The sequence below is a fragment of the Kogia breviceps genome, chromosome 14 (assembly GCF_026419965.1).
Source record: "Kogia breviceps isolate mKogBre1 chromosome 14, mKogBre1 haplotype 1, whole genome shotgun sequence".
In the NCBI taxonomy this organism is placed as follows: Eukaryota; Metazoa; Chordata; class Mammalia; order Artiodactyla; family Physeteridae; genus Kogia; species Kogia breviceps.
In genome coordinates, this window is record NC_081323.1 from 65,982,800 (window position 1) to 66,006,154 (window position 23,355).

General features: G+C 50.1%; 1 protein-coding gene across 1 annotated transcript in view; it reads right to left on the reverse strand.

Moving 5' to 3' along the window:
• Window positions 1-23,355, reverse strand: part of ABCC6 (ATP binding cassette subfamily C member 6) — a 63,741-nt gene that overhangs the window by 32,324 nt on the left and 8,062 nt on the right. Inside the window, exons 7-17 of the mRNA XM_059038300.2 lie at window positions 20,798-20,929; window positions 15,230-15,433; window positions 12,501-12,678; window positions 9,654-9,815; window positions 6,835-6,927; window positions 6,432-6,635; window positions 5,718-5,864; window positions 4,987-5,074; window positions 2,817-2,892; window positions 963-1,089; window positions 628-804 (exon numbers count right to left, since the gene is read on the reverse strand). Coding sequence (XP_058894283.1) covers window positions 628-804; window positions 963-1,089; window positions 2,817-2,892; window positions 4,987-5,074; window positions 5,718-5,864; window positions 6,432-6,635; window positions 6,835-6,927; window positions 9,654-9,815; window positions 12,501-12,678; window positions 15,230-15,433; window positions 20,798-20,929 — 1,588 coding nt within the window. The remainder of the gene's footprint in view (window positions 1-627; window positions 805-962; window positions 1,090-2,816; window positions 2,893-4,986; window positions 5,075-5,717; window positions 5,865-6,431; window positions 6,636-6,834; window positions 6,928-9,653; window positions 9,816-12,500; window positions 12,679-15,229; window positions 15,434-20,797; window positions 20,930-23,355) is intronic.

A 23,355-nucleotide genomic window follows, 5' to 3' on the forward strand; every position in this document is an offset into this window, starting at 1 on the left:
TGTTTTCTGTAAAGGACCAGAAAGTAACTACTTAAAGCTTTGTGGGCACACCGCCCCACCCCCACTGCCCTGGTCTCTGTCACAACTGCTCATCTCTGCCCTTATCGTGCAAGAGCAGCCATGGACCACAGGTAAATGAATGTGCATGGCTGGGTCCCAATAAAACTTTATTTACAAACCCAGACGGTGGGCCAGACTCGACCTGTGGGTCATAAGTTGCCAATCCCCGCCCAACCCATAGCTCCGGATGCGTACATCCTGTTTATTGGACATCTCTGCCCAGACCCTTTGGTGAGGTCCAGAGAGGGGAAGCAATTTGACCAGTGTCACCAAGAGAGGCAAGGCAGGAGCCTGGATCACCTCATTCCCAGTTGTTAGACAGCCCCTAACCACCAAGCCCTCGCATGTCTCCCAGCCTCTCCTCGGTCTCTATTTTCAACCATTCACTCATTAATAACTATTTATTGAGTACCTGCTATGTGCTTGGCTCTGAGCTGGGCCCCTTTTCTCCCCTACCTCCCTGCCCCCCCCCCAGCGACCCTCCCACCACACCGCCCACAGGTCAGGATGGCAAATGGCCCTCAGCCACCATGCCTCCCTGGCCCAAGAAGGCCCTAAGACCCTCACCTGCTCCCCAGTTTGGGTGTGGACTCCTGCAGGGAAGCTACCCACATCTGGCCACAGGGCACAGGCCTCCAGGACCCTCTTCAGCCATGGCAGGTCCAGCTCCTGCCCGAAGCACACGTTGTCTACCACGGACATGTTCTGGACCCAGGCCTCCTGCGGCACGTAAGCCACCGGACCCTAAAACACAAGGAGGCCGATGGGGACGGAGGAGGAACGGTGGGAGCTGGGCTCTTGGTTGTGGTGGAAGGAGGCAGGGAGCTTAGCTGTGAGACGGGGAACAGGGAGGAGCAGAGACAGGGGGACATTCCAGCAGACAGGCAAGGGTGCGGCCTCACCTTGATGCTCACGGACCCCTCCACCTTTGACAGCTCCCCAAGGAGGGCGGAGAGCAGGGAGGACTTTCCTGCCCCCACTGGACCGACGACAGCCAGCAGGCAGCCCTGGGGCACCGTGAGGTTGATCCTGATAACACAGAAGGGGTGATGTGTCCCTGGGTAGGATTCAGCCCGAGTCTGCGCAGAATTGGTGAACCCCAGACAGAGCCAGCCTTGGCTGCTGATGGCACACCTGGGGTGGGGGCGCCGCTAAGAGGATGTCTGGGGGCCATCCTTCCCTCTCCCGATCCCTGTCTGGCTATGCAAACAGCCATCCTGCATGTGATCGTACATGTGCCCACATACATGCATGCACACGTGTATGTGCACACAGTATACCACACACATGCATGTACACAGATGCACACATGCAAGCACACATAGGGCACATGTGTCTGTGCACACATATACTACATACACAGGCTGCACACACAGATACACTCAAGTGCACATATGCACACCATACGTGTGTGCACACAGACATATGCACACAACATATACACAATCCATGCACACACAAGTGCACACACACACACAAACATGCTCTCACACACGCCCATGCATACACACATCTGCACACACGCATGTACACCCGTGTGTACACATGTACCCACACTCACACAGGGTTTATTGGGCAGGAGGTTTACCAGCATCTCCTCTTGCCCAGGTCATTGCCACAAGCTCCTCACTGCTCTTCCTGCTTCTGCCCTCGCTCCCCACCCCTTTCTGTGTCGTGCAGTCTGTCCTCCATGGAGGGGCCCAAGGGACCTGTTCAAACCCAAGCCAGCTCATGACACTCCCCCGCTGAAGCCCCTGGCGGTTCCTGTTTCACTCAGGGTAAAAGCTGAGGTCCTAACAATCATGAAGGACGCCCAGCGTCCCATTGCTGTGGCCATGCTGACTTCCTGCTTCCCAAACACACCTGGGGGGATTGTGCCTTGCAGGTGTCACATGGCAATGTCTAGAGACACTTTCAGTTGTTATACCTGGTGTGGCTGCTGCTGGAATCTAGTGGGTAGATACTGGGGGTTCTGCTAATCATGCTACAGTACACAGGACAGCCCCCATGACAAAGAACTATCCAGCCCCGAACATCAGCAGTGCTGAGGTGGAGAATCCTGGGTCCAGGCATACTCCTGCCTCAGGACCTTTGCACTTGCTGTTCCCACTGCTTAGAAAGCTCCTCTCCCAGACACGTGCAAGGCTCATTCCTTCCCCTCATTTGACCTCTGTTTAAATGCCAAGCCTTCCCTCACCGCACACGCCCCTCCCTTGACACCGTGCTCTGCCTCCCAACCCTGATTTCCCATTTGTGCATCCCCCCGACCCCCGATCAGAACATCAGCCCCAAGAGCACAGGGTTCTTATCTGTTTTCTTTACTCTATTTCCAGTTCCTAGAACAAGGCCTGGCACATAGCAAGTGCTCAATAAATACAATGAAATGAGCAAATGACAAGAAACACAAATATGGCCCCGGGTGTTTTCTTTCCCTTCACAGGGAGTTTTGGGGTTTTCTGCCACAGAGACCCAGCCAAATAGTTGGGGGCTGGAGGTGACAATGACCAGTCTGACACAGGAGGCACAGAAGCGCCCACAGCTGACTGGGCCGGGCCTTGGGGCTGTGCTTGGCCAGGCCTCCCTTGGCATCACTGTGACCAGCCTGGGGACCAGAGAGCCATCTCCTCCCTGTTGGGCGAGGCTCAGATGCCCTGTTCCCCCTCCGTGGGCAGGAGCTCTCCCTTTCCCAGCTTTCCCATCCTCCCCCACTTTGTCAATGGCAACAGGAAGGTTGTTACCAGGGAAACCACCTGTACCTGTGCAGGCAGGGAGGGCTTTCCTTGGACCAAGAGAAGGTGCCTTCCTGTATTCTGATGTAATCCTCTCCAGTGGCTGCAGGGCATAAAAGACCAGTTACAAGAGATGCTCCTGGCTGGCCCCTCCTCTAAGAGACCCCCAGGCAACAGGAAATCTCTTCCACTAAACTGTCCCTCCACTCACTGGCTTGTGTGTGACCCTGTGGTGGTCATATTCTCTCCCTGCCAGATGGTTGTACAACTCAGGGGCTGGCAAACCATGGCCCAGGGGCCAGATCCTGTCTGCTGCCTATTTTTATAAAGTTTTATTGGAACACAGCCATGCCCATCCATTTACGTAGTGCTTTCACACTACAAAGGCAAAGGTGAGCAGTTACAACAGAGAACAAAGGGCTTTGGAAAGCCTAAAATAGATACAATTGGGTCCTTCACAGAAAAGGTTAGTGTGCTTCTGATACAATTTATCACCTGATCCGGGACTCTGGAGAGTGAAGGGAGTGTTATTAATTTCACTGGGACCACAGATGTAACCAGGGACATATGGTCTCTCTATGTCCCTGGGTCTCAGATATTTTATCTATATAATGAGGGAGGAGCCAGATTAGTGGTTTTGGACACTAAACACACATTTAGAATCACCTGGAAAGATTTTTTAAAACACAAAGCTCTCCATGGCTCAGCCCAAACCAAAAAATGAGACTCTCCATTGCGGTGGGGCCTGAGAATCTTACATCTAATGAGCAGTTGACACCTGTTGACACCCCCTGGACTGGATGGTCTCTAGGGGAGGGTTGCAGACAAAATGCAGGATGCCCAGTTACATCTGAATTTTGGATAAACAATGAGTACTTTTTTTAGGATAATTATGCTGCCACATATTGCATGGGAGCTACTAAGACTAAAAAAGCCTATTTTCGGAGTATGCGAAATTCAAACTTAACTGGGAGTCCTATGTTTTTCTTTGTGAATCTGGCTATCCTACTCTGGGGTCTTGTCCTTTCTTAATGGTCTGGGGTGTGGGGATGCTTCTCCATTTCCCCATCTGTAAAATGGGTGGGTCGTAGAGGTATCTACCCCATAGTGCTGTGGTGAGGAGCAAGGGGGTCACCACTAAGTAAAGCACTGTGAATGTGCTGGCTCGTGGTAAACACTTGGTCAACGTTAGCTCTTGGTGTCTGTGTTAATCTCACTGTCACACACCTTTGGGGGAACAGCAGGGACTGAGACCACGGGGGGCGGTATGAGGCTCTGGCCGCAGGCAGGTGACCAGGTGTGTCAAAGTCATGACTCAAATAACCCTCAGGGGTCTCTGGTCCAGGGTCCGTGGGGCCCTCCTGTGGGGATAAAGGCACGACATCACGGACCCTAAGCTATTTATTGGGCAGCTCCTGAGACCGGGGACCTGCTATCTTTTGGTGGCTCTCAGGGTGCTCCTGGTGGAGGTGGGGTGACACAGTGGGGAACGGTGCCGGCAGTGGGGGAGTTACTGCCCAGAGCCACAGAGCTGGGCGAGGCAGACCTGGGGTTTGAATGCAGAGCCCACCTCTGAATGCCCGCATCACACTGATTCGGCTGAACAAAGCTTCGCCCAGCTGAAAACGTGCCCAGAGCTGTGAGGAGCCTCAGAAACAGCAATTTTGGGTTATTTAGAGGCCTCTTTGCTGACTTCTGTGGGGTTTTTTCCTAATAATAGTTCTAACTAAAATGCACTGAATGCTGACTTTGTGCAGGGCCCTGCTCTAACTGCGATGCTTCAAAGGACTCATTTAACCCTCACAACAATCCTATGCAGAGGTGCTGTGATGATCATCATGTCCATTTTGCAGATGGGAACACTGAGGCTCAGAGAGATTACTAACTGGCCAAGGTCACCCATGTTGGGGTCAGTGCTGGAGCCAGAATTTGGATTCAGGCACCAATGTCATAGGATACACTTCTAATCACCATGTGGGTGATTTCTAGGTAAGCAGCTTGATGCTTTCTTAGGTACAAGGGGAGAGTCCTTACATGGCATCTGTTTCCTAGTCACATGGCCGATGGCCTGGTCTGCACATGCCAGCACATGCCGGCAGCCCCTCAGCTGGGATCCTGGCATTCCATCTGTGGGAAGGGGGAGCCCTGCTGGTTCCCTCATCCCTCCCACCCCCTTCCTGCTGAACTCAGCTCTCACCACATCTGCAGGACCTTGAGTCTATGGCCTCAGGGTCAATTTCTTCCAGGCAGAGGAAGGCAGCCAGACGGTCAAAGGACACCCGGGCCTGGAAAAACCAAAGCCCTAGGTCAACTGTGCCATAAGGGCAAAAAAAGAACTCAGATGTCGGGTGTTGGGTGCCTCAAGATGGTGGGAAAGCTTCCGGACTACCGAGTCCTACACACTTGCAAGGCATCAACACAAAGCTTTCTAGGTCACAGAAAACGATGCACGTGAGGGTGGCACAACGAGGTAGTGGTGACCTCCCACCTCCTTGCTTCCATTCTGCAGACCAGACCCGGGAAGAGGATGGTTGGCCGTCATCAGGAATGATTGCAAACTTTGTCCACCTGGAGGCACCCTCGCCACTCCCAGCCCCAACCCCATCTTCCGTGATGAAAGGATAGTTAAATAGGGATGGCTCAGCTAGACCGATGCTCTCATTTTCATCACACAGTGTGAGTGCAGACAGTAGAGGAAGAGAAATAAAGTGAAATTACTTTGTATAAAAAGGGAACCAGACTGAATTCTTGCATCATGCAGAATTGCTGGAAAGGTGAGGCTGCCTAGTTTGAGGATGTTTGCTGGCATCCTCCCGCTGTCTCCTGTGCCTTCCCGTCTCTTTCCCTGCTTCGTCTCCTTGCCCCGGCACGGCCCGCTGCCCCCCTACAAGGCTCCTCCAAGACGGCCTCCCCTCCCTGCCACCTCACCTGGACGACAGAGTGGATGGAGAAGGGCAGGAACGCCTGGGCCTTGTTGAGAATGTTGAGAACCGTGAGCGTCACGAAGGCCTTCTCAGCGTCCATGGCATTCTCCTCGGCCACCAGAGTATGGACAGCAAACACAACCAGTGCCACCTGGGTGGGAGACACAGGAGGTGACATTGAGCTGCTAAACGTGGCCAGGAAAGGCAGGCCAGCTGTGGTATCTCCAGGGCTCCTAGTGGCCACAGCTGCCACGTGGGATTGGGTTCCCCCCTCCATCCAGATCTCCCCCCAAATTCTTCTACTGATGAAAGGAGTTGCGCGCGTGTGACCCCTGTTCTAAGAATCAGAAACTCCTGGTTCCAGGCTTTGGGGGACACCGCAGTTTTCCATCTTGGTGGCATTTTTGTGGTTCTAGACATGGGTGGAACTTGTGACACTAGACTCTCTGGGAAGATGACTCTGAAGTCGCAGGTATCAGCAGCCACGGAGGGCTCTAGGTCCTGGTGGCATTTGTAGTTCCGGATGTCACCAGGGGGTGGTTCTGTTCCAGGGGTTGGTGGTGTTTTGGTTCCAGGTGTCGTTGATATGATGCTCACACTGGGTGCTGGTCAGTCCGTGTGATGGTGACCCTGGGATCCGATATGGGGAGCCCTTATCCCCGCCCCCAGCACTCCCTCCCCCAGTCCATGCTCTGCAGGGAGACCAGAGTGACATCACCAGAAACGTGGACACTTGGAAGGACACCAGAGACACAGAGAAGAGGAGGCTGGAGGTCCTCAAGGCGCCCAGCTCCTGGGCCCGGATGCGCAGGACTCTGTCCAGAAAGGCTCCCTCCCAGCCGAGGTACTTGACCGTCCTCACGTTCCTGAGGATGCAGCTGGTGAGCCGCGCCCGAGAGTCCTTCTGCCTCATTTGCTCTTCCTGGGACCAGAAGGAAGAAGAGAGGAGGGGACAGGGACAAGTCCGGGATTTTCCTTCTCTGCAACCGCCCCGCAAGCCGCCACCACGCCCACCCCACCCCTCTCCCCTCCCCACTGCCCTGCACCAGTGCAGGGCCCAGGACCTGCAGGCTTCCCGCCCCCCTTCCTGCCTGGAGCGTCCCTTCTTCCAAATGCCAAACCTGATGGTGGTTCCTCTTCTTGGTGATGAAGAAATTCAGAGGGAGAAGGCTCAGGAAGACAGCGATGGCGGTGAGGGCAGAGGGTCCTAGAAGCTGGAGACAAAGGGCAGGATGTCACGAGACGATTCCAGAAGCCCAGCTGTCATTACGGGGGTGGGGGGAGGCTCAGACTTGGGCCCTAAGGCAGGGAGGTGTCAGAGAGTCCAATGAGGGCAGCTACCAGGTCATAGAGACCAGGACTCATGGGCTCCTTAGAAGGAAATACCTGTGGAAGATGGAGTCCATCTTCGTTAGGGAGGGGAGAGAGGGGGAAATGATGCACCTCACAAAATGGGATGGGGGCAGGGTCACAGTCAAGACGGGTCATGCACCTAGATGGGCAGCGCCTGGCTAGAACGGTGAAGACAGACTCTGGAATCGGGATCTGGGTTCAAATGCTGACTTTACACACACTGGTGTGGCCTTGGGCAAGTTACTGACCCTCCCTAAGCTGCAGTTTCTCCCATTAAATGGAAATGGAGCTGTTCCCACTCTGCCTGTAGTGAGTGCTGGTGTCATACAATCAATGATTATCCCCTGACAAGGGTTGCCAGATTTAGCAAATAAATATATTAAACTGCCTGCCCAGTGAAATTGGAATTTCAGATAAACAGCAAATAAGTTTTTAGTATAAGTATATCCCATGTCATGTTTGGGGTATACTTATAATAAAAAATTCTTCTGTTTATCTGAAATTCATCTTTAACTGGACATCCTGTATTTTGTCTGGCAGCCCTACCCCCCAGCTTTGTGACTTGGGTCAGTTATCTTCCCTCCCTCTTTCGTTTCTCTATCTGGAAAATGTGGAGGTGGCGAGTAGAGTAAATGATTTTTAAGTGGCTATGATGTGAGATTCCTCCTGAGGTCATTTGGGTCCATTCTCTAGACGAGCCCCACCCCCCTCTTCACTCCGTGGGCCTCATATTCCGCTCTCAGCCCCTAAGAATGTTTAGTTTCTAATCTTGCCGCCCTAGCAAGCCAGTGTTTCATTTATGCAGCAACGGCGCCTCCCAATGGCCAAATGGAGAGGTGCCCAGAAGGCAAACACCTGCCTACAGCCGGGGCTGGGAGAATATTCAAAGGAATGTGAACACAAGGTTAAATAAACTCTCTCTGGCAAAAATGCTACAAATGCTAACTGTAGCAACCCCAATTCCTACCGCTCCCCCTTTACCAGTGACTTTCTGATGTTAGGACCACCTGCCAAGAGTCAGGGAAAGTGATGGGTGTGTTGTCTGCAGTTTCACTTGAGTCTCGGGTCGGCCTGTTTAACTGCCCTGCATTTTCCCCAGTGTCCTTCCTCCCTTTCTCTCTAATAATAACAGCCAACAGTTATGCACTTGCTGAGCACCCTCTGTATGCTAGGTCCTAGACTGCAAGGCAGCAAGTCAAAAAGTGTCCAGGCCCCAAGCCCTTATTGTGGGGGCACTGGAGCAGTAGCAGAGGTACAATAATGATAATAACACACAGCTGGTATTCTGGAGCATTCCACACTCACTCACAATCAATATGCCGTTGATACACCCACCCAGGGGCCTGTGAAACACAGCACATGGGCCAGATCTCTCCACCTGTTTATATGCCGACCTCAAGCTGTACAAAGATTGTTTATCGTTCTTACATTTTAAAATGATTGAAGAAAATCAAACGAAGATGATTTCATGATATGTGTAAATTACATGAAATTCAAACTTCAGTGTCCATAAGTAATTTTATTGGAACACCACCAGGCCTGTTTGATTAGTATTGTCTATGGCTGCCTGTGCACTAGAAGGGAAGAGTTAAATAGTTTTGAGAGAGACCCTATGGCCCCTAACGTCTAAAATATCTACAATCTGCTCCTTTACAGAAAAGCCTGTGAGCCTGGAACCAGCCCTCATGGAGCAGAGCTGAAGAAGATCTTCAAATGAACTGCCCCACCCCCATGCATAACCAACAAGACAATTAAACACCTATAGGGTATAGCTGTGTCCCAGATGCTATCTAAGTGCTTCACAGGTATTAGCTCATTTAATTCCTCAGCAACTCAAGGGCTGGGGCACTTCGGTTAATTACAGTCCTCACTTTGCCAATGAGGAAATGAGGCACCGAGAGGCTAAGTTACTTACTGGAAGGTTTTACAACTAGCAAGTGGTGAAAACAGGATTCGAACACAGGCAGTCCCACTACAAAGTCTGTGATTTTAATTAAAAAGAAAAAAAATCCTGTACCACAAAACAGATGTAAGAAAGTTAGAAAAAGTTCTGATTTTTTTTTTTGCCTGGTTGGCTACTTTATGCTTTTTGAAAACCAAGTAGTAAATTCTTTCCCCTAAATTTTCTTTCCATTTTTTTTGCTGTTGGTAGTGGTGGTGGTGATGGTGCCCTACCATTACTGGTAACTTCAAAACATGCCTAATCTGCTCACTTGGTACCCCGATATCACACCCAAAAAGTGCCAATGTCATCACCATCATCATCATACAGATGAGGAAACTGAGGCCCCGAGAGGTGAGCATCCAGCCCAAGGTGAAGTGAAGGTCATCCTCGTCTAAGACTTTGCCCATTACATCAGCCCGCAGTGTGCACATGGAGATAGGATTAAGAAGGAGGAGAGAGAGGAGGAGAGGAAGGAGGAGGAGGAGGGGGAGGAAAAGGGGGAGGAGGAGGGGAGGGGGAGGGGGAGGGGAGGGGGAGGGGAGGGGGGAGGAGGGGGAGGAGGGGGAGGAGGAGGGGGAGGAGGGGGAGGAGGAGGGGGAGGAGGATTCAACTCAAATCCCAGCTCTCTCTGCCCCAGCACACCTGCCAGAGGTAGAGAAAGCAGATGATGATCCAGATGAGCGGCAGCCACAGCCCGTTGAGGTAGGTGATGCTCTCGGTCAGCCGCTGCACGTCCACAGACACCAGGTTGACCACGTCCCCCACTGCGCTGGCCTTTCTGGAGCTGCTGGACAGAGCCAGGACCTGGAAGGGGCAGAAGATGGAGACCTGAGTCAAGAGGGAGGGAAGGAGGGGGTGAGGGGCAGTTAGGGAGGACCACGAGGGAGGAAGGGCCCAGGAGGGAGGGAGGCCCACGGTTTGGACTGAGCAAGAGAACAGCCACCCAGCAGGCCGGGGTCTAAGCTGTGCTGCCCCTGCTGGCTGAGGCAGATTTCTTTACCATCTGAGCCTCAGTTCACTCATCTGTAAAGTGGGCTAATAAAATCTCCTCAGCTAACCTCCCATTGTGAGACTCCAGGGAGAAGACAGAAATGAAAATACCCTGAAACTCCTAAAGCACTGGACTAATAACAATTAATAACATACTACCAGTGCGTGGTGAAAGCAATAGTTGATAATGGTGATAATGCAGATAATGGTGGTCATCTGCTGAGCGCTATATCCTAGGCACTGTGCTAAATAAACTAACAGTTTCACCATTTTCCGTGATGGGGCACATCAGACAACTGTATGGAGCAGGTACTGCCATATTTCATTCAATCTAAAACACTGTGGATAAAGTACTCTCTATTTTTGTATCACTACGGGAAAAAACATCAATGCCAACTAAATTAAAACATCTTGATTTCAGAGGTTAAAAAGAGAAAAAAACCGTGAGACTAGAATCAGTGAGATGCAGAATTATTAACCCCATTTCACAGCTAAGGAAACTGAGGCACAGAGAAATTGACCAATCTGCCCAAAGCCAGAGGGCTCCTAAGTGACTGGGCCAGGATTGGAATCCAGGATGACAGAGGCACGACATGGGCTAGACAGGGTGTTAGACTGACCCCTGCAGGCATTCAGTGTGCCTCTCAGACACCAAGCTGGTTTTCTGGCAGCCCCAAATTTGCCCTAACTCTGGGGTCACAGTGGACCCCTTCCAGCCTGTTGAATGCTACGTTCTACTTGCAGTCCTCTCTCTGCTGAGTGTGTCAGGGAAGAAGTGAGGGGGTGAAGTGGTGAGCTGGCAATGATTGAGTGTAGAAATCTGAAAAAAAAATCTTCAAATCTTTACTGAGCACCTGCTCTGGGCCTCACTCTGAGGTGAGTACTGTGATCAACAGAGGCGGGGCACTTGCTCTCTTCGGAGTGGAGTTTGAGCTGGGGGATGAAATTAAATAAAGATTTACATAGTTCATCCTTTAATAGTAATTATGATGAGTGCCATGAAGAAGTGTTTTCAAATATAGGTTTTATCATTATTCAGGCATGGCAAGCCCACAGATCAGAGAAGACTGCCCTTGACAAGAGGGTTTATTATACTCACAGATCTCAAGAGGAGGGGGCACCCCACGCTATGAGGGGGCCACTGGGGAAGCACCAGGATGCTGCAGGGTTGGGGGGACCACAGGCAAGAGCTTGTTGTGGTTTTCATGGCAAGGTCAGGCAGGGTAAGCAGGCTTAGGATTGGCTAGTTTGAATAATTCCACCAGGCTCTGGGCATAGGAGCTGGGCCTCATTGTCTGGTACCCTGCCCTGGGGCGATTAAGGCAGGGGATAGTGGCCTAGAGTGTTAGGGCCCAAAAAGGAGGCAGTTGGGGTGTGAGCTCTGGATTGGTTGGCTTGCATGTGAAAGAGATGCTTTCAGATGAGTCACTTAGCATCTCTGGGAACTGGCTGATCCTGGGAGGGACAGAGGGGCAGTCCCTCCAGGGTCAGCAAGACGCCAGATGTCAAAGCACCAGATACAGAAAATAAGAAGACACAGTTAAAACAGAAGCAGCCCAGAGGGCAGAGTGGAGGGGTGTGACCTCATCAGGTGATGAAGGCGGCTGCCCCAAGGGTGGGGATGGGAAGAGCAAAGCTTTCGGGTCATCTTCCTGCAGCCTCAGCTCCATGTGTGGACTCCCGAGACTGGACAGGCCACACCAGCTCCACTGTGCTCAGGGGGATGTGGCCTGAAATTCAGGAGCCACACGGCCATCCAGGAGCTGATCCCTTTGCCCCCTTCTTTCCCAAGTGACAGCTCAGGTGTGAGAGAAAGGGGCTTACACAGGATTGCCTTGCTCACATGCTCCAGACCCCAGAGGGGCCAACATCTCTTAGAGCAGCAGCCTCACAGGTTTCGGTTCCAAGGTCCCCCAAGGGGACAAGAATCACTGCAGAGAGAAGCCCAATGCTATGGCTTACCTCTGGGTATCATAGTTCATTGGCAGAACTTCCAGCCCAGATGCAATTTACCAAGGGGTCAGGGGTCATTTTAATTGTAAGCAGTGTTACCTTGTAAAATAGCTGACAGTCCACCTTTATCCAGTTTCCACACAGCCCGTAGGTTAGCCCTTTATCCTCAGGGGGGTGAGTGTTCACTACATGAAGAGTTGTGGAAAGGGTGCCCAGGCAGTGGGAACAGCAAGTGCAAAGGCCCTGAGGTGGGGAGATTGTTTGGCGTGCTTGAGGAACTGAAAGAAGACCTGTGGGGCCAGAGGAAAGTGAAAGAAGTGTGTGATGTAATCAGGTAGAAGAGGTCCCAGGGTCAGATCACGCAAGCCTTACAGAAATAGCCAAGAAGGTGAGGGTGTAGTGTGAGCAACCATGAGTAAAGTGATGAATGAGTGTGGTTTTAGGCACTGATGACAGTAACGGTTCAGTTCTTGGCTGGAACATTTGTCTGTAAATTGGGACAGGATGGAGAGAGAGGAAAGGCCACGCCTCTCCCCTGGGGCTCACCTTTCTGTACACCAGGCCCATGATGGCCATTCGCAGCCTCATCTGTAGCACCTTGAGTCTGTACATGTGCTGCTGCTCGAACAGTGTTTGCAGGCAGGCGGAGAGGAACATCAGCATGGCGAGAAGATAGCCCTTCCAGGCCGGGGTCTTGGGGTCACCAATAAACTCCAGGAAGAGGCTGGTGAGAAAGGGCACCCATGGCTATTGCCTCTGCCTAAGCCTGGCCAGGTCTGGAGGACCAGACAGTATGGGGTTCTTTTTTGTTTTCTACAAAAATGGTTGCAATCATTTCCCCCACTGTTCACGCTCATTTTCAGCGTGACTTGCGTCTCCTCCAATCAACAGGTGAAGTTTTTACCGCCACCTGTTATGGGCTGAACTGTGTCCTCACAAAATTTATATGTTAAAGTCCTAACCCCCAGTACCTCAGAATATGACTGTGTATTTGAAAATAGGACCTTTAAAGAGGTGATTCAGTTAAGATGAGGCCGTTAGGATGGGCCTTAATCCAATACAACTGGTGTCCCTGTAAGAAGAGGAAATTTGGACACATAAGGAGACACCAGGGGTGCATGTGCTCAGAGGAAAAACCACGTGAGGACACAGCGAGAAGGCAGCTGTCTGGGCAAGGAGAGAGGCCTCAGAAGAAACAACATTGATCTTGGACATCTAGCCTCCAGTAACGTGAGGACAAAAACTTCTGTTGTTTAAATGGGACCTAATTAAACTTAAAATCTTTTGCACAGTGAAGGAAACCATAAACAAAATGAAAAGACAACCTACAGAATGGGAGAAAATATTTGCAAACGATGTGACCGAGAAGGGATTAATCTCCAAAACATACAAACAGCTCATACAGCTCAATATCAAAAAAACAACCCAATTGAAAAATGGGCAGAAGATCTAAATAGACATTACTTCAAAGAAGACATACAGATGGCCAAAACGCACATGAAAAGATGCTCAATACCGCTAATTATTAGAGGAATGCAAATCAAAACTGTAATGAGGTATCACCTCACACCGGTCAGAATAGCCATCATCAGAAAGTCTACAAATAATAAATGCTGGAGAGGGTGTGGAGAAAAGGGAACCCTCCTACACTGTTGGTGGAAATGTAAATTGGTGCAGCCACTATGGAGAACAGTATACGGAGGTTCCTTAAACAACTAAAAATAGAGTTGACCTATGATCCAGCAATCCCACTCCTGGGCATATATCTGGAGAAAACTCTAATTTGAAAAGAAATGTGCATTCCAGTGTTTACTGCAGCTCTATTTACAATAATAGCCAAGACATGGAAGCAACCTAAATGTCTACTGAATGGATAAAGAAGATGTGGTATAGGTATACAATGGAATATTACTCAGCCATAAAAAAGAATGAAATAGTTCCATTTGCAGCAACATGGATGGACCTAGATATTATCATACTAAGTGAAGTAATTCAGAGAAAGACAAATATCATATGATGCCACTTATACGTGAAATGTAAAAAAACTGATACAAATGAACTTATATACAAAACAGAAATAGACCCATAGACATAGAAGAGAAACTCATGGTTACCAAAGGGAAAAGGGGTGGGGATAAATTAGGAGTTTGGGATTAACATATATACACTACTATTATAAAATAGATAACCAACAAGGACCTACTGTATAGCACAGGGAACTATACTCAATATTTTGTAATAAGCTATAAGGGAAAAGAACCTGAAAAAGAATATATTTACATATGTATGTACAATATAACTGAATCGCTTTGCTGTATACCTGAAACTAACACAATGTTGTAAATCAACTGTACTTCAATTAAAAAAGAAAAGAAAGAAATAACAGTAGAAAAGATAAGCACCAGAAAAAAATTTCTGTTGTTTAAAGTCACCCAGTTTGTAGTGCTTTGTTACGGCAGCCCTAACAAACTAATATGCCACCTCTTGAATCTGGGCTGGCTGTGCAACCAGCTTTGGCCTCACGAGAAAATGCAACTTTTGCTTTGTCTTGGAATCCCGCCAAATGGCCCTGTGAACAAGCTGGAATTAGCCTTTTGAGGATGAGAGACCACCGGAGCAGAGAAAAGATATCCCAGCTGGGACTGTCTTGGACCAGCCAATCCCCAACCAGCCCCACAGGTGACTGCAGACAGATGAGTGAACCCAGCCAAGAAAAGAAGAATCACCCAGCTGAAGCCAGCTTGAATTGCTGACCCACAGGATCATGAGCTAAAGAAGTGGCTTTAAGCCCCTCACTTTTTTTTTTTTTTTTTCTCTTGCGGTACGCAGGCCTCTCACTGCTGTGGCCTCTCCCGTTGCGGAGCACAGGCTCCGGACGCGCAGGCTCAGTGGCCATGGCTCACAGGCCCAGCCGCTCTGCGGCATGTGGGATCTTCCCGGACCGGGACACGAACCCATGTCCCCTGCATCGGCAGGTGGACTTTCAACCACTGCGCCACCAGGAAAGCCCTAAGCCCCTCACTTTTGAGGGGCTTTGTTGTATAGCAAAAGCAAACTGATACAGTCAGGCTGGAATTCACTCGTTTTCCCTCCCCAAGGTCCCTCACTTTCTCATTTAATTGGTCCTTCCTGAGTATCCTTTTCACCCACCCTCAGTGCCCTGAGCACCAGAGGTCTAGGCAGAGGCAGAAGGAGGGCTGAAGGTCCCCTGGCCCTGCAAGGACGCCGTTAATGGGACCACCAGCCTCAGCGAGGCACCCAAGGCCTGGACCCACCTGAGGAGCTTGGGCACCGTGAACCTGAAGACATCACTGATGATGAGGCTGAGGGTCCCCAGGAGGAAGGTGGAGCGGCCCACCTGCCAGATGGCCCTCAGCAGTGGGCCCCTCTTGCCCCCTTGTTGCTGCAGGAGGGTCTCCGTCTCTGGGGTCTCCGCACCGTGGTTTCCTTTCCTTTTAAATGTTGTCGCCTTGGTGTGCCTTAGGGGAGAGGAGAAATCAGCTCTGGGTCCTTGAAAAAGATTGAATGTTTGGGTCTCCCCCAACCCCCGCCTCACCACCACCCAAATTCATGTTGAAACTAATCCCCAGTGTGATGGTATTAGGAGGTGAGACCTTTGGGAGGTGATTAGGTCATGCAGGTGCAGCCCTCATGAATGGGATTAGTGCCCTTATAAGAAAAACCCTGGAGAGTGCCCTCAGGTGTAACCCCATTTCATACATGAGGAAACTGAGGTTCAGAAGGTCAACTTGTCCAAGGGCACACAGCTGAGAAGTGTAAGAACTGAGATTTGATCCCAACCTTCAGAGCCCAGAACTTTTTGATCCCTTACGCAGCCCTCCCCTTCTTCCACAACCAGCCAGCCCTGAGGTAGTTTAGAAGTGGTTCAGAATGGCTTTAGAATCACAGATGAGGTCTGTGGGCCTGGCACACCTGGTCTGAGTGAAACCACAGATGGAAGCTCAGGCAGCCATGATGCCTAAGATCCCTGGCCCATGATCATCATCAGAGGCCACAGGGAGAGGAAGGGGGAAGGAGGGAGGGGAGGAAGCCAGAGGGCCTTTCTGGAAGCAGGCTGGTTCTAGGCCATAGGGAGAGGCTGGCAGTGATGCAGCTACTGACAGTGCAGTTGCTGTGTGGCCTTGGGCAGGCTGCTCCCCTCTCTGTCTTCATATGCAAAAGGATGGGGCTGGCCCCACTCTCTGAGTCCCTTCCAGCTCTGACAACTTACAGGGTTATCAGAATTTCAGTGCTGTTTTCAGAGCTGGGACCCAGGGCCAGGCACTGGGATCAGCCCTTTACACACACAAGCTCATCAACTCCTCTCAACCTCCCTGCCCCATGGGTGTCATGGGGTCCCCATTTTACCTTGGAGGAGACTGAGACTCTGAGAGGTGTGACAAGTGCCCGAGGTCACACATAGAGGACGGAGCAGGGATTTGAGCCCAGATCTTGACTCACAATTCACGCCCCCCATCCAAAAATTAAAAAGAAAAGAAAAAGAAAAAAAAAACCCTTGATGAGTGCAGGTACCCAGACCCTCATTAACAAGGTCAAGGTCTTGCCCCTCACCCCTTGACCCGGCTTGTTGTTTAGTTTGGCATCTCTGGAGAGTTGTGACTTGGCCTCCATCGTGAGCTGGACATGCCTGCCGCTCACGTCTTGGTATTTGGGTCTTGAATGCCAAAACGATGCTACCTTCTTATAAAGGCTACCCCTGACTACCCCTCCCCATCGGATCACATCGTTTAATTCATTGCCTTCATAGCCATGTTCACTGTCTCCAACTCTCTCCTTTTCTTATCTGTTCTGTTAGAACTCCAGGTGGGTGGAGTTTTGTTTTGTTTTGTTTTGTTTTTTTCATAAAATCCTTCAATGGTTTAATAAAAACTCTCCATTCCTAGACACAGTCTTGCATGGCCTGGCCCCTGCCCACCTCCCAACTTCATCCTGGTCCTCTCTGGTTTTCTTTTTCCTTTCTTTGTCTTAAAATTTATTTATTTATTTATTTATTTTTGGCTGCATTGTCTTTGTTGCGGTGTGCAGGCTTCTCATTGCGGTGGCTTCTCTTGTTGTGGAGCACGGGCTCTAAGAGCACGGGCTTCAGAAGTTGTGGCACACAGGCTTAGTTGCTCTGCGGCATGTGGGATCTTCCCAGACCAGGGCTCGAACCCGTATCCCCTGCATTGTCGGGCGGATTCTTAACCACTGCACCACCAGGGAAGTCCCTCTCTGGTTTTCTTTCAGCTCCTTGACACATCCACAACTTACCTTTCTCAGGACCTCAGCACAGACTGTCCATTGTCTGGAATGTCTCTGCCCTGCTCTTTCCAAGGCTTGACTTCAATGTCAACATCACCTCCTCAAAGACACTTTCCCTGCAGGCTACAACTAAAGTAGCTCTGGTCCTCTATCCCAGTCCCTTGTTTTTTGTCCCAGCATTTACTTCAACTTGCAATTATCTGTCTTCTCCACCAAAAATCAGCTTTCTGGAACAAGAGGCCACAGCTGTCTTGTTTACTGCTGTATCCCCAGCATCAAAACAGGGCCTGGCACAGATCAGGCACTGAATCAAGCACTCACTACCTGGGAATAGACTGAACTTTTCAAATCTCCTCGTGACACTGGACTTAACCTGTTGGTTGCTTTTACTAGAACCAGGTGCAACTAGTCTCTTGGCCCACTTTAAACAGATACGAGTCTCCTGTTGTCCAGCAAAGCAAACCGCCTAGTCCTACTCCACCTGAACTAGATGAAGGATCGGTGGTGTGCCTGGGCCTCATTTTTCAGAGAGGTGGGTTGAGACCCCGGAAGTCAGCCTTTTTACCCCCAAGGCCCAGCCAGCAGTTGAATACCCCTCCACCACAAGCCAGACGTCCAGTCCCTCCCTCCATTCCCCTCAAGAATCCTCTCAGCATCTCCTCAGGATGGAGGGGAGGGACAAATCTCAGCAGGCAGTCCAAAGGAAAAGTGGTATTTTTAGCACAGGAGGCTATAAGGAACCAGTCTTTACCACCCGGTTTGCTAAGAAATAAGCAAATGTTAATTTTCGACCCCTGTCTTGAAGCCTACCCCCACCCCCCAGCCTCCCCTTCCGGTATTTGCAATTCAGCCATTTTTCTAACCCTGCGCTCACCTCTCTCCCTTGTCACCTCTGTAGCCCTGAGACGTGGCCTCTCCTTGGCACCCACAATTTGCCTGGGGTCGGTCCGGGTCGGAGGCAAGGCCAGCGTGGCGTCCGCGCCGTGCCTCGATGCCAAATGTTGGGTGCTGGTCCTGACTCAGCGGGCGCCGCACACCCACTGGGCTGGGCAACTGCCAACCAGGGCCAACCCCGCCCCCCCACCCCGCCCCCGCCGCCTCCGGCCCCGCCTAAAGTGGGACCCAGGTGGGTATGCTTTCTGCTTGTATTTTCTTTGTACTTGTATTTCCCCCAGCACCTAGTTCAGCACCTGAATGCATAAGTGCTCAATAAATACTTGTCCAGTGAATGGGAAAAAACAGAGGGAGTGATGTGTGCAAAGGGCCTACTGCTTGATATTAATAAAGATTTGTGGAAGGAAGGAAGGGAAGGAAGGAGGGAGGAAGGAAGGAAATGATTTGGTTTGGTTGATAGAACCTGGCCTTTGAGCAGGAAAACCGAGGTCCAAATGCCTGTCCCTCTGAGCCTCAGTGTTCCCATCCATAAAATGGGGTGGGTGAAGAGGCCACTGTGAAAGCCTCTTTCCAGCTGGATGTTTTGCTCTGTTCTGTTCTAGCTGCTCACACCAAAATTCTGAGTCACTGTGTTCAGCCTGCAGGCTTGGGAACAAACTTCTTCCTTTCTAGCTGGTCTCACTTTCCATCAGGGAAGGTCTCTAGACTGGTGGCTGGTCTTTAGTCTGTGGCCCCAAAGCCATTTAGTGCAGGACCCAAAAATGACCACAGGCCAAGGCAGGGGGTGTGAGTGAGTGGCCAGGTGTAAGCTGGGGGATATAAAAGGGAGTGGTGGCGACTGCAGCTCACATGCCCTGTTCAATGGGGAAGCTGCTACCCAGATCCACCCTCCTGTTGCCATGCAGGGATGTGGCCCAGTACTGCCATTCTATGTTAAGAGAGGCCCAAATTCCACATTTTCCTGTGACATCTCCAACATTTTAAATGTTGGTGACTTATTAAAAAGAAAAAAACCTTAAACAACAAGACACCATGCTGGCCAAACACACCTGTGACCCTGACTTGGCCAGCAGACAGATTGGTCTGTGACCTCTTAAGATGACGTCTTCTCCCTTCCCCCAAAGGTTGCAAAATATTTTAGAAATAAAACCAAAGTTCTCTTGGTGTGTAATCAGTCAGCTTAGAAAATGCCTGAACCAGATCTCTGTACAACCCTGCCATCCTCCTCTCTTTCTGTCAGTGGTTCACGGATTCTCAAACTGTTCTGGAGAATGTTTCTATGTGCTAGCTCTAACACTGGGTGACTATCATTCCCAGGCTGGCAGGGGAGGCCAGAGCTGGGAGAGGGTGGACAAGACCTCCAGGGTCCTTTTGAATTAATTCTGCCACTCAAAAGTCACTTAAGCTGTACTTAAACTCACAGTACAGCAAGATATGCCTGGGGTGAGAGCGAGAGCTGCTGTTTTGATTTGCTCGTATTACTTACCCCTTTTGCAAAACATACTCCCTTCCTTTGGGGAGCAGCTCTTCCCCTTCCTGTGTGGCTCTGAAGGGACCACCAATTATGGGGCCTGCTCTCCAGCCATCGGATTGGCCCCTGAGAGGCACAGGATTCAAGCCAGCTAATAAAAGGCCTTCCTTGGGATTTTCTATGTGGATGGTAGTAGGGGTTGCTGAATTGGCATGATACAGGACAGGTGTTATAGAGAGACCAGTGCCCAGACAACAGCTGAGCTGAGAGATGGAGGGAAAGAATTTGGACATCATTCAAGTCCTGGATCCAGCCACACCTGAGGCCAGACCTACCTTCTCAGCTATGTGAGCCAGCAGACTCTGTCTCTCTCTGGCTCCTTCTAATTTGTGGGATTTAGCCACCTATAACAATCACCACAAAATAATAGAGTATGCAGAGGAACCCTGTAACTTTCCACAGAGCTACTTTTGTCTGTGCCCTGAAATACCTGGCTCCAGGGAGGTCAAGCGACTTGTCCAAGGTCATCAACTACTCGATGGCAGGGCTACATTTAACCCGGGTTTAATTAATCCTATTAGAGAGCTTATTTCTCTAGACCAAAGTTTCACAAACCAGGTTCCTCAGGCTCTGAGCACTTCACAGAAGTTTCCAGAGATACCAGAGAGGGCAAGAGTGAGGCAAGTGGGCAGGACTAGAAAGAGATTGAAATCCTCTGGATAACTGATATTGCTGGAACTTTTACCATTTTTAAGAAATTCGCTAAGTTCTTTTCTATAAATCTTTTTTTTTTTCATCTCACACAAGCTATGAGCTAGGGCTAATGGCATCCCCCTTGAACAGATAAGAAAACTAAAAGCCAGGAAACTAATCACTCAGGTTAAGTAATAAGTGAGTAGTTGCCTGCATGTTATGGACCATACCTACCTCTCCACCCCCAGTCTTAAAATAGTCCTTCTGTTCCCTGCCTCCATCCCACCATCCGAGCTTCCTTCTGGGAGCCTGGCGAGGTTCCCCCTCTGTCAATATCCTTTTGGAACCTGCAAAGCATCTGGGAGGAAAAGCATCTTGAGCCCGACCTGCTAATGCTTAGTGAGGTCAGCTGACAGGGAGGGGACTGTGGCGGTGGAGCCTGGAGTAGGGGCGTGGTTGTATTTGGGGTCGAGTGATTTGCTGACCGAGCTTTGGGCTGAGCTCCCATCTTCCACACACTCACCGCTGGGCTGCACTGCGGTTCCTTGTCCATTCCTTTTCAAGCTGGGAAACAAGTTCTTCTGAGGAGTTTTCTCTCCCAAGAGACCAGAGGTCTTTTGGTCCCAGCGGCCTCCAGTAGCCCCTCCAAACTAACCTGTAAAAGAGGATCACCAGAGCAAGCTCCTCCTGTGTCCACCCCTGAAGGGTCCTGGCTTGGTAGCTGTGTGACCCTAGTAAGTCACTTCACCTCTCTGCACCTCTGCTGGCCCCTCGGTACAAGGAAAGCAATTTACCTAACTGCACTAACACTGGAGGGCACTTCTCGGTCTACAAAGAACATCTCATTTAATTCTCATGTGAGCCTATACAGTAGATTACTATTGATCCATTTTACAGAAAAGAAAGAAAACAGAGGCTCAGAGAGATTAAGTGACTTAACCAAAGGGTGACATGTGACAGGGGAAATAAACCTCCCTAGGAGTCAGAAGTCCAGAGTTGAAAACTATTACTGTGGAGGAAACCTGAACTCCTCCCTCAGCTTTAAATGTACCCATTCTCCTCCTCAGTCACTGCGCCAGCCACCTGGCCTCAGGACCTTTGCACATGCACGTCACTCTGCTTAAAACTTTTTCCCTGCCACTTCTTACTTGTCCTTCACCTCTAGCCTAGATGTGATTTCCTTAAAAGCCCACCTGATGACCCCCCCCCCCACACCCAAGTCCAGGTAGATTCTCCCATTGCAAGATCCTCTAGTTTCCTGAGCTTTTTCTTTATAATGCTTGCTGCAATTATCATTATTTAATTTTTCAGTCTGATTATTTAGTCTTTCTCCTCCACTGGACAGTAAGCTCCATAGGGGCAAAGACAGTACTTGCCTTGATTCTCCCTCTTCTGTATCCTCACATCCTGGCTCAGGGCACAGGATTTGTCAAATAAAAATCACTACTTTTCAGCCCTGTGACCTTGGGCAAGTCACTGCCCAGCAATGGACCTCAATTTTCTCACCTTAAAATAAGAGTGTTGGGCTTCCCTGGTGGCGCAGTGGTTGAGAATCCGCCTGCTGATGCAGGGGACACGGGTTCGTGCCCCGGTCCGGGAAGATCCCACATGCCGCGGAGCGGCTGGGCCCGTGAGCCATGGCCGCTGAGCCTGTGCATCCGGAGCCTGTGCTCCGCAACGGGAGAGGCCACGACAGTGAGAGGCCCGCATACCACAAAAAAAAAAAAAAAAAAAAAAAAAAAATAAGAGTGTTTCCCAGTGCTTGGGACTGGTATATTAGATGACTGTAGTTGGTGCATTGTTGGAGGAGGTCACCGAGAGGATGTGACCACTTGTGGACCTGTGACCTGGACCCAGGCAATCTGAGGCTCCTCCCTCCCCTGTCCTTGGAATGTACATTCCACCCACTGTTCTCACACTAGGAGCTACTTCAAGGATGCAGTAGTTAAGTGTTATACCATCTGGACGGTGTATATGTGTCTGAACCCTGTTAAGGCCTCTCTGTAAACTGTTGAGATTCTGGTGGGCAAATGCGGAGATTTACTCATATCGCGGCACTCAAGACAAGCCTCATATGTAAGTTCTCTTGAGTGTTAACCCTGCCTCCTACCAGTCTGGAGTGGCTGCCTCTTTCTTCCGCCTCTCCAAGCCTACCGTCTATTGGGGCCAGTTTTCAAACCAACACGCATGCACAAGAAATTAACGACTGCAGACTTCCACAGCAGGAGTGTTCTTATCTTTTTAGGTCTCTTTCTTCTCGTGACACCAAGGAGAAGGTCTTGTTTGGAGCTGGTCTTGAGCTCCTCTTTGAGACTTTCCAGTTCCCTTTTCTAACGCAGAGCAAACTCAGGCAAGCAACAGTTTGGATCCAGAAATTATTCACAATACTTGGTTTTCACTAAAATTATTTTTGGTGTTCTACATGGCAAGGGATTCTAGATTTTTCTGATTTTGGTAGCGATAGAAAGTTTCCTTTTTTTTTTTTTTTTTTTTTTTGCGGTACGCAGGCCTCTCAGTGTTGTGGCCTCTCCCATTGCGGAGCACAGGCTCTGGACGTGCAGGCTCAGCGGCCATGACTCACGGGCCCAGCCACTTTGCGGCATGTGGGATCTTCCCAAACCGGGGCACAAACCCGTATCCCCTGCATCGACAAGGCGGACTCTCAACCACTGTGCCACCAGGGAAGCCCGAAAGTTTCCTTTTTAAAAGGTTATTAAAGTAGAAAAAGTGAGTTGATTTAAAGAAAATTCATTAAGTAAATAGAGTATGAGTGATACCCCAATAAGGCAAAAAGCTTGAAGAATGGTCCATAAGTGCCTACATTTGGGAAGCAGAGGGCTAGATTCTCTCTAGAGATGTTTAGCAGATTTCTATGCTCTTTTCACCAATTCCACACCCTCAGAGTATCCTATTCTTCATTTATTTAACAACCACTTTATATAGTACTCATTATGGGCCAGATCCTGTTCTAAGTATTTCACAAACCTTATCTCATTTAATCCTCAAAACCCTATGAGGTAGATGCTATTATGATCCTCATTCTACAAGTGCAGAGACTGAGACACAGAGAGGTTAAGTAGC